The following is an 11,248-nucleotide window of genomic DNA, read 5'->3' on the forward strand; positions in this document are numbered from 1 at the left end:
AACATGTATATGACAACAGCTACTGTTAAGTGTAAATATCTGGGAGAGACATAAACATGCACAGCTAAATTCAGAAAGCCACCTCTAGAGGCACTTTGCAGCTTTTTTATGGTGTGGTATTACTTACTTCTCACTTGACAGGTTTTTGCATCCACCTCTGAAGCATCTGTTGTCAGGCACTGGCAGAGAAAAAACAGTGGAAAAATTCTGCCCTAGCCTGGAATAGCAATTCGTATGTTCACTGCCATCAAGATTTTGTACCACATACTCTTGGTAAAAATCCAAGTCCGAGTATATGCAGCAGGTGAAAAGAGATTCTTGTAGAAGTGTTTTTTAGGAGTTAACTGCATCATAGAAACATAAGGTCACGCTATGCAGAATACCAAGACAGCTAGCAGAATGTATTCAAGTGTGAGCAAAACAAAGGGCTATAAAGATCCAGAACAAAATAAGATAAAGTACTTTTATTAAAAGCCAAAGGACTTCTATGTTCATCAACTATTTAAAAATCAGCTATTAAAAAATTTACTAGTAAACAAGTTTATCCAGTACATCTTATTAGAATGTACCCACTCTACTATGCTACTGTAGAGGAAAAGCATGGGTTTTGTCATGTTTTGAGTCTGAATTCTAGTTAGAGGGTCTTTTATGCAAAAAGAAGGACCTTCATGCTTTGCAATTCACTTTTCCTATTTAAGTTACTTTGGGAGCAGGGTAGAGTCAGTCTGGTTCAGGTTAACTTGTACCACCTGTTGGGAATTTCTGGGGAGACAAGGCAGCTCTTACGGAGAGGAAAGTGTCTGTTAAAGGCCATAAATGAGTGAACCAATGGATTGTAAAAAAATCATATTTTACTCAGTTATATTAGCCATGTACTGACATTATTATTTTATACTAACGTAATATATCGTCACATAATTGCTAGCTATGGCTCATACCCATGGTCCCATCACAGAAAAGAGATCCCAAGTTGCCTGCAATTTCAAAGGCCAAGACACCTTAAACTCCACTCAAATTAATAGTTCAGATTAGCAAATATCAGTGCAAGACATTCAGTATGAAAGCTTAAGTAACAATAAAGCAGCAATACATAAATCCATTTGTTTAGTGGCTCTGTAGCCAAACTGATAGCATGTTACAGTCATTTAGACTGCAGCCGGATATGGGGCACACTGATTGTTGCAATTTCAAGTTCACATGGAAGGGAAAATAATTTAGTAGCTACAACTTGATTGCTTGGGTTTATAAAATATTGTTAAAGATACTTATCCTAAAATAAAAGTTAACTGGCTCAATTTTACACTTCTCAGAATGTTGCTTCCCCCACCCACACCAAATAAAAATCCAGTAAGACTATGTTCATATATTAATTTTTATTTTCCCATACATTATTCACAGGGTCTGTTTTTTGTCTTATTCAAACTAACAAAGGTTTTCAAACTAAAACAGGAAGTGACATTTCAGGACATAAAAAGGTTCCATAAACATAAAACATCCAAGGAATAGTCAAAAGCCTGGTGCCTTTTGCAGTTCAGAGTTTTATTTCATCAATTTGGGGTGATTTATTTGTGCACCACACCTCTTACTTGAACCATTTTCTTAATATAAAAGGAAGATGCAGCTTCAGCCAACATCTTAGAAAGTTTCTTCACCCACTGTTGAAATAGTAAACGTCTGTTATGCCCTATTTATTCAACCACTTACTCTAAAAATATATACAACTATGTTTAAACGTGTATTTGTGCCATGTTTTTAGAACATAAAAATAAAGGCATTTTTAAACTACCACTGCATATCATGCAGCAATATACCAGAGGATTGGTTTGAATACCCAACTTCAATTTGAAAGTCAATTCCGCTAAACCTTTTGCAGTGGGATGCATACTGAACCAAACAGTCCCACTTCACACATTCAAACATTAAGAAATAAGAGAGACAGGAAAGACAGACTAACTTATTATATGTGAAGATAAGCCAATATTTGGCCTACACCATTATTTACCCATTTTGACAGCAACACAAAGCAACTGATTTCACTTCTTTAAAACAAATGGTTTCCATTGCAATTAAGCTACTAATTAACTGATCAGCTACTTAACAAGTGATAGTTCAAGCTTCAGAAGATTACAATGGGACACTGTCAAAAGTGGGTATTTTCATTTTCCACAGCAAACATGCAACACTTGCACTAACTGTGCTGTTTGTCTCATTAGTGTGTGTAACGAAGCCTAAATGAATCCTGTGTGAGACTGGTTTGCTACAACACACAAGAGGTAAAGCAGACAGGCACGATCAGGAAAGAGCATCACATGCAGGCACAGGCCTATGGTGTTTGTGACAAAAGTCTGTGCATCAGTATTTTTTGAAACTTCGTAGTCAGTGTTGCCATTGTTCCCCCTCCCCCACCATCCCAAGAAAACAGAATTGCTGTACTTGAACAAAAAAATTCCACCCTATTTACGAGGACATCAAATGGATTTCTGAAACTAAGAGATAACATGTTTTTCACTTACCAACCCCAGTGACTTTTCAACAGCATCAAGTTAACTTTAGTTTCTTTAATATTTCAGAGTACAATAACGGGTCAATTCACAAGGATAAATCTAGTTCATCCTTTTCTTAGTCTGAGCATTTTAATTTCAAATAACCATAGTTTACACAGCGCGTCCAAGTGCAATATGTATATATACAGTTTTTACAATTTTTCCGAAGTGGGAAATAAATGGTCAATACCAGCAGTAAATCAATCTCTATCCTTTTTAAGCTAGGATTAAGTACGCAGCACTAGTTTTAGTAAAATTGTGAATTGAAATATATGAAAGCCCTGCATTTTCATGTCTTATTTTAGTTGTAATTTCTCCTGTGCGCTTGAGAATTGGCAAGTCCCTTTTTCCTTTCAAAATAATCTGATGGAGCTCTTAAACCTTACTCTGAATAGCTCAATTTAAGAAATTTATGTACACATATTTGCTATCTCCCATGTCCAAGTAAAGCAAGATTTTGCAGAGTATGAACTCTACCACAACTATTCAAGACATGAGGAATGGAAACAATTTAGTCTACAAACCTACCAAAAAGACACCCTGAAACATTTAAAATATCACATGACCATTAGCAAAGAAGTGGTAGTTAGATGCCCAAGGCCATTATGTATCAGTGCACCACGCCCATGGAGATAAAATTTACAAAACCTGTGTGATGTAAGTATCTAATTGGACTCTCACTAGGATAATGATAAAAGCTTTATATGTGCCTTGCAAAGATGTTATACAACCTTGTCCAGTGTTGGTGCTCTGCTGCTTAAGACAGTTTACCTCTGGTGTCAAATTCTGGAAAGCATCAGCAGCATACAAAGACTGTACAACTTCAGTCACAAAATTACAAGATTCTCCCTATTTTATTGCATTTTTTTAAAAAATAAAAACCTTGGAAATCAACAGAGCATTGAAAGTTTGTTTCCTGAGTAGTCTCAGTCTACATTTTCTTCAGTAAAACAGAAATTCCATTACATTTTAGCATATAATGCGATTTTTCCCATAAATATTTCCAAGTATAAAACTCAGAAAGTGTCAAAGATGGAAAGATATCAGGCTACTGGAGAATCTGTCCCGCAATGTAGTATTAGCTTGTAACACTTTACAAATAAGCAAAGAAAGATGGCTGGATTATCACAGCAAATCAAAACAATGCAGTACAATGTTTTGTGACTACAGCTTCTCACGTTTGCTTTCATTTCTGACACCTTCAGCCTAAAATACTAAAATGCCATCAATTTTTCACATGTACACTCTTCAACATTTTTTTAAAGCATTATACCGCACATGGGTAATTTTATTGGTAATATCAAACAAATTAGATTAATCAGTAGAAACAAAACAAATGAAAAAATCCCACAGGTCACTGCTGGATGTTTAATATAAAACATCCAAAAATAGTACATTCCAAAGTTTTCCAAATATTTCAAATAAGGCATTCCTTCCACAATTTCTGGGTATTTTTTGTAACTTTTACTGAACCGGGACGGGCAAAAATATTTAAGATGTTGCTCATATTTTGTTCTTTTGTACCTACAATTAATTGGAGAATAGCAATTTTACAAATGAAGTGTGCATTGGATCAGAGGCATCATCTCACTAGTAGTTATGATCCAACACGGGTTGTGGTGGTTCTTTTATCTGAAAAGAAGCTTTTGAGAAGAAACACCTGCCCAATACTAACTACAAGAAGAATGATTGCTTCCCCTATTGACCAATATGCCACTCTCGTGTTCAGGTCTTCTGCCCTACTACGGCCTTGTGCTTCTCTCAAGCGGAAGTGAGTCTGATAATCGATGACAGACTTCAAAGCTTCATGAATTGAAACACAAGCAGACTCCATCTAGACAAAAAAAAAAAAAAGAAAAACATTTTTAGAGTAGTAGCAAAAAAAAGGGGGTTTATTTGAGTGTATACTGCTGCCCTTACCATAATTTTACGACTTAGTGTTTCACTCTATTCTCTTTTAAACTGTCAAATTGGACACACTTTACAACTTTCTCCAACCATTCAGGTTTAATACAAAAGATATTGATCTTCAAGACTCAAACAAACACATGATTTTCAATTCATAAGGAAATATAAGAATGTCATACTGAAGAACACCACTGTTTGGTTTAGTCCAGTATTGCCATTTCCTCTGTGTATCAGTAGCAGCAGAGATACAAGACACCCTGATTCAATTCCAGGAAGCTGATGCATCACAGCATTAATAAAGAAAAAAAGTCAACTATTAATAGCTATATACACTAATATTTTAAGAATTGTGGTTGTTCTAAGCCATGTATATAATATTTTAAAATCCTGAAAACATCTCAATTAGTGTAATCTTGGGCAGAGCATTCTCCAGATCATGCAATATATAAAAATTATTCCATTTTTTCGTTTTCAGTTGTTGCCCTTCAGGTGTCATTGGATGCATCTGTTCTATATTCTAAAAAGGACAAAATGCAGGGATACACAACTGATCCTCTGTGCCATTGCTTATAAACTATTGCATCCCTTCTCTAGACAGTCTTAATCTGCTTCCCTCAAACCTTTTGGATGCAACACTATTTCCAATCATTTGTCACTTACTACAGAAATAAGAGAGCTTGAAATGCGACTCCTCTCTGCAAAAGATGCATCATCATGGCCATATTTATCTCCACTCAGAAATTACTGTAACCATGTATTTAACCACTCTGAACTTTACTTGGATAAAATACACTAGTCTAGTATATTGTTAAAGGATGACTGGTGCAAATGTTAGGAAGAGGTGGAAAAAAAAAAAAAAATCACCTGGAATTAAGGCTGCCTGACAATTCCCATGAGATCACATTCTAATTGCTCACATCACTGTCAAACTAACTGTCCAGACTGATTTTTTTAAAGTACCTACCCAGCCAGTAAATTTTTTCAGATATCCAGAGAACATGCTCTGGAGATAATACTGCTTTGCTCAAGTTAAATTCCAAAAGCAGATTTGTTGAGAAACTCTACAGCTTTGGAGCAAGGACTTAAGAGTCTGTCACGGGGTCATCCTACAGAAAATTCTCAGGTTAGATAAATCTATAAAACCTCAGAAAAAGTACACACTAGATTTGTAAAGACATCATATTTTCTTATTTTACTCACTTAAAATAGCCACATACTAGCTGTATAATTATATATTAAATACAATATAAAATATGTATCACCATAAATCCCTTAAGATTCTGGCTGAACTAAGCATGCTTCAACCCAGAAATGAGGAAGATTCCTTCCACAAACCAGGGGCTACCAAGGTGTCTAACACAGGAACAGAGCACAAAGATTGTGCCTCTCCTGTGTTCTTGATGCTCCCTCTTGGGGGGTGTCCCAACAGTGATGAGGAGATGCTGAAAGTAGCCACACTGGAATGAAAATGGGAAAACGAGGAGAAACGAAATATAGGGTGGGTGAGATGTACAGGATCCAGAGCACATGCAAGTGTAGATGACAGTAACTGAATGGAGGTGAAGCAGACAGGAGCAGATGAGGAAAAGAGAAGGCATGGGGCACACACGTTGCAGAAGGTCCTTGTAATTACTTTTTTTTTCCCACCACTTCACTACAAAAAACTGGAATTGGAACCAGGTGTTCTTTGTATCATGGTAGTAAAACCCATTTGAGAGAGAATATTGGATCTTCTCAAGCCAATGGAAAGAGGACATTGAGGATATTTGGGGGAGCATGCTCATACTTTTAAAATGGCTATTTTGGAGTGACTTTTATCGCCGCCTACAATATAAGCAAATTAGATACAAAACAAATTTGGTTCCAGTCCAGTCAATCTCTACTACTAGTCTTTTCTTTAAGTGTCCAAGTCAAAATAAGACAGGTTGTTAACCTGAATATTTAGATTTCCCTCAAGAAAGCCTACAGTGTGAAATGCATTACATTTTCAATGTAATGTGTATCAAATATTCCTGCAAAAAGGGCAACTTAAGAAGTCTAGTTTGAAAAAATGAAACTGCAACAGATCCCCTTTCACACACATGTAGAGTCAAGGTGCTGAAATGCAGCTGCCTTAGGACAAAGATGCCAGCCTGTGATCAGAATAATTCAGAGGGTTATCATCTTCCTCAATGTAGCTATTTAAACATTAGTTAAACATTTAGTATTAGATTAAAAAGAACAAATATTTTACTCTAAGGATGAACTGTTATTAGTAAAAAATATGGGGCATTGAGATATCAGTCTGTAAGCCTTAAGTACATTTCATTCATCTGCACTATGCTTTTTTCAGCTGACCCAATCACCACCTGCCATTCTGGAATGGGAGCTCACATGGCTGTCAGCAGATGTACACATCTGTTATACTTTGCTGCAAAAAGAATAAGCATACAAAATGTGATTAGAGTCCAGTTAAACTAACACCCAGCTAGAGTACAAGAGCCCCTTAATAGAGGAAACTGTTTCCCAGCAATCCCACATTTATCTGCCACCTCCTACCAGAACAGCATCTAGGAACTGATTGGTGCATTTGCTGTTAAACATTTTTGTGTCCTAGGAAGTAGTGCTTTTCCACCATAAAACTTATCTTAACTTCGTTAAATAATGTATTGATAATTATTTTACTATTGCTAACTAGGAGTTTAAGTTCCTAGTTATCATATTTTCTTCAGATGATTAATTATTGCCACTTAGTTTTCCGCAAGCTCAATTATAAATTCCAAGTTTAACATAAAAAAAATTGTTGAGTTCTCAGGCTTCTTTAAAAACAAAAAAGCAAACCGAAAAAACCCACCCAAAAACTACATGATTAGGGTTAACTACCTAGTCCCACCAACTTTCAAAGGATATGGATACTTAACTCAGGAAAATTAGAGCAAATACGGATGAGTTTTGCTATCTGCTCTTTGTCTGTTATAACTAAATCAGCAGTTTACCTGAGTTAGGGCAGTGACTCTGTTCTCACTAGGAAACAGAGGTGGATCTTCTCCAACTTGGAAGTCAAAGTACACAGTTTTGTGTGTGAAAGTAGAAAATTCATTGCTGAAGCAGAATTTATATGTTCCATTCCTGGATGCAGTAAAGGTAAAGCTATCATATTGTTTCTTCATCTCTTTGTACAACACAATGCCATCAGGATCTTCCAACCGGCAGTCAACATCATAATGACCTCCAGTGATCACCTGTAGAATGAGAGATGATCAATTGATTTATATATTGGTCTATGGAAATGAACTGTTTTATATATTTGTGTCTCACACCAACAGAAGAAAACCTCAGAACAAAATATTGTAATCGTTGTAGGTTTCAAGCAGTTTATTTACATACTTTAGAAAGTTTAATTTACTTTTGCCATTCACAAGACCACAATAGACATGACACAAGAAACTGAATTCAGGCCACAAATAAAAGTTAAGACAACAGAATGTTAGATGTAGTGAATTCTTCATTGTTCCTTCACCCAATCCTCAGGTACAATCCAACTGATTTTGGAACAGGACTGTGGCTCTTCTAGTAGATCAGGATTGCTAGCAGGTAGTAATGTTAGTCACACCACCTTTCTGCATGACTGGAAGAGTATGGCACACCCAACCTGTTACATCAGGTTGCATCTCATTTGCACTCAGGAGCAGTGTAAAACAGGTAAAAACTGGGACTGAGAAGTCTCATTTTCACACAAAAAAGAAAATGAAAGGAAATACTACAAGTAAAACAGCTTACTGTTGTTCTTTTAAAAAAAATTGAAGCCTCATGGTATACAGGTAATGCACTGCAGAACTCTAAAAAAAGTTTTGTATATAACAAGTCCTCAAGGGAAACCTAGTTTTTAGAACTTCTGTTATGTCTGACAATTTAATATTTCAGTAAATACTTACTGTGAACAGCTACATGTTCATCTCTTAAAACACAACTGTAACACAAGTTATGTTGCACAAAATGTATGGTGGTGTCACTTCCCTGAACTGATAACATCAGCTGAAACCTATGGTGACATGATGTTTCAAATGACTGTTTCTTAAGATGCAAGTACCCTCAGAAATTTCACATTAGATTTCCAAGATAAAACTTTAGCTTGCAGAGCTATTCCCTTAAGTATCAAGTTAATAGGAACCGTTTTTTGGCAACCTGAATGACAAAAATGATTTAAACAATAGAGGAAAAAAGTCATTTTGCCCCTCCATTGGAAAACCAGGTCCCCACACCCCCAATCTGGAAGAGGTGAAGGCCTGCAGATGAACCAAGCAAGTACCCGTATGACAACAGATGATAAAAATCTTTTTTTCCTGTTGCTTATAGAAACACAGAAAAATAGATACAAATGACATTAGAAGATAATCAAGGTTTCAAAATCAAGTACTGAAGAGTTACTAGATAAGACAATTATGCTTTTCCTAGTTCAGCCCCTACCCAAGTACGCATCCACTAGGACACAATCAATCCATTGGATCCCACTATTTTTCCTAATGGATGTCTGCCTCTGAAATAGGGGTAACAAGAACACTGTTGAGAAAGTAATTTAATGTTTACAAAACATTTAATTCAGCAGCGATAATGAGGCCCAGAAAAGCCTATATAGCAGTCATTAACTGTGACATCAGGGCAGGATTTGAATTACAGACATTGTATTTGGCATGTGGTCATATGTCACCCATCAATGAAAAAAACAAAGCACCAACTAGCTGGTCACTAAGGAACGTGCCCATTCAGTAAGCACCATACATCCTGTGCACTGAAGCGAGGCAGAGGCCTGGTGGAAATACACTATGCATGAGATAATTAAAGACTGCAGCATAACATCCACATACAAAGGGGAGTAAATTCAAGGGAGTTTGGTAGCCTTTATTCTTCTATTACCCAACTTGTGTGTGTTTATGGCATTTGCCTTCATGCACGTTCTCCACCAGAGCACACCAGACAAAGAAACAGGCTTTGCATCCTCCTGTAGCAAAACAGGTAACATTGAACAGCAGAGCAAACTGGCCACCCGCATGCATACTATGCTATAGCAGGAAAGGGACACCCCTTGGATGCAGAGGGCCTACTACCTTCAGACAGCACTGGCTTCACCTCTGAACTAGGTTTCGCTATTGGTACCCAATCTTCCCAGAACAGTTGGAGGGGGGAGGGCACAGCTCCAGGGGCCAGATCCAGTGCAGCTGCCAGGTCGGACCACCCCCCCCCCCACCAGCCTGCGCCATGACTCATGGGGGGGGGGGCTACATCCAGTGTGGCAGGGGGTGCTGTGCTGTGTTGCTAAGTGCATGATAATTATTGTATTCGTACTATCATTTCAACCCCTGTACGATATACAATCCATAATAGTAAAAGTGCTCAAAACGTTTGATCATTTTTGAGGCAGCTAAGTGATGCAACCTATGCAAAACCCAAGCCATTCTCAGTCTTAACTGACTTTTGAGTTTCCTCTCAACACTTTCTTACAACTGCTTGCCTCGAAATGAAGAAATGTTTCAACTTTGATGACCCAGTTCTTACTCGCTGGTGGCTTACAGCGAGCAATATGCAGTAAAGGAGGCTTATTTGCGTATTGTTTCAGTGTCGACGGTTTGTTTTTCACCAAATACAATAACTTTGAGCTAACAACATGATCATTTCATATTTAAGGGTTGGCTCAGCCGCTGACTGATGCGGGCAGGGTGCGGCCTGCAGGCATACCTGGAGCCAGGGCCAGATTAACAACCCTTTAGTGGGCCCATGGCAAGCAAACTCGGGGGCCCCCCGACTGAAGAGAAAATGTTTATATTCCTTCGTTTCCACCCTGCGCTGTAATTGTAATGCGTAAAATAAGCAGAACCGGGCCCCTTCTTGACTTCTTGCCTATGCGTTAAGCCGGCCCTGGCCCGGACACGTGGGGGAGGCCCGCGCGGTACCTGGAACTCGAGGGTGCACTTGGTGCCCTGCGCGATCTCCTCATAGAAGCACTGCTTCGCGTTGTCCGGCAACTCGAACGTGATCTCGGAGGCCCGGACCGCGCAGCCCAACAGCGGCAGCAGCAGCACTAGATGCGCCGCCAGTCGCCGCCCCCAGCCCGCGGCGCCGGGCGAGCCCCGCAGCGGCATGTCCGCAGGGGGCCGGGGCGGGTGCGTGGGGAGTGAAGCCCGGTGGGAGGCAGCGGGGTGTCGGCGGTGGCACCTGCTGCAGGTCCGTGCGGCGTGGCGGAGAAAGGGGGGTAGAAGGGGGAAGCCTGCCGGGAGCCCGGAAGTGCCTGACTAGGCCGCAGAAGTACTTCCGGGCCAACCCCCGCGGCTTTGCCTACGTGGTCTTTGGCGAAACGGACAGAGCGAAGACAAGCTGCGCGCGCCGCAATGAGAAGGGGCGGGGGTCGGTCGCGCGCAGGTAATCAGTTACAGGGCCCGTGACGTCAGCCTCGCGGCAGTTCCAGACCCTATTGGTCTCTGGGCGAGACGCGCCCTCCCCTTTATCAGGGCTGGAGCGGCGCAGGCGCGGGAAGGCAAAAGGGAGGTTGGGGTCGTTGTGCCAGCCTGGCAGCGCCCCTTCGCTCGGCTTCAATACGCCACTTCCTGCACAGGGTTCAGGTTGTGCTGTGGGGAGTCTCACATTGATGCGGTATGTGCCTCGTGAGTGGGGGCGAGCGGGAGCAGGGCGGAGGCGCTGAGCCGTTTAACGGCCGTGGGTCGGCTTCGCCCCCTGCGCCCTCCCCCACGTGACTCACGCAGAGCCAGTCCACTGGACTGTTGCTGGGGGCACCTTCATTACTGGCGTCGTAGGGTAATTTTAAC

At 39.9% G+C, this 11,248-nt stretch overlaps 1 protein-coding gene across 1 annotated transcript; it reads right to left on the reverse strand.

The window, feature by feature from the left end:
- Positions 1-1,358: 1,358 nt before the first annotated feature.
- TMED7 (transmembrane p24 trafficking protein 7) lies at positions 1,359-10,910 on the reverse strand. The gene is made up of 3 exons (XM_019516986.1): positions 10,379-10,910; positions 7,427-7,672; positions 1,359-4,377 (listed from the first exon to the last, which is right to left on the reverse strand). Exons 1-3 carry the CDS (start codon positions 10,565-10,567, stop codon positions 4,141-4,143), a joined length of 672 nt encoding a protein of 223 aa, XP_019372531.1. The 5' UTR covers positions 10,568-10,910; the 3' UTR covers positions 1,359-4,140.
- Between the last annotated feature and the right edge of the window lie 338 nt (positions 10,911-11,248).

Source organism: Gavialis gangeticus, unplaced genomic scaffold (assembly GCF_001723915.1).
Source record: "Gavialis gangeticus isolate Ggan-Ray unplaced genomic scaffold, GavGan_comp1, whole genome shotgun sequence".
In the NCBI taxonomy this organism is placed as follows: Eukaryota; Metazoa; Chordata; order Crocodylia; family Gavialidae; genus Gavialis; species Gavialis gangeticus.

Bases quoted from the DNA above. Each gene is read 5' to 3' on its own strand.
- TMED7 (XM_019516986.1), bottom strand. From the start codon at position 10,567: ATGCCGCTGCGGGGCTCGCCCGGCGCCGCGGGCTGGGGGCGGCGACTG. The intron at 7,673-10,378 runs GTACCGCGCGGG...CTCATTCTACAG, and splicing joins AGTGCACCCTCGAGTTCCAG to GTGATCACTGGAGGTCATTA. The intron at 4,378-7,426 runs GTAAACTGCTGA...TTTTTTGTCTAG, and splicing joins GAGTCACTGCCCTAACTCAG to ATGGAGTCTGCTTGTGTTTC.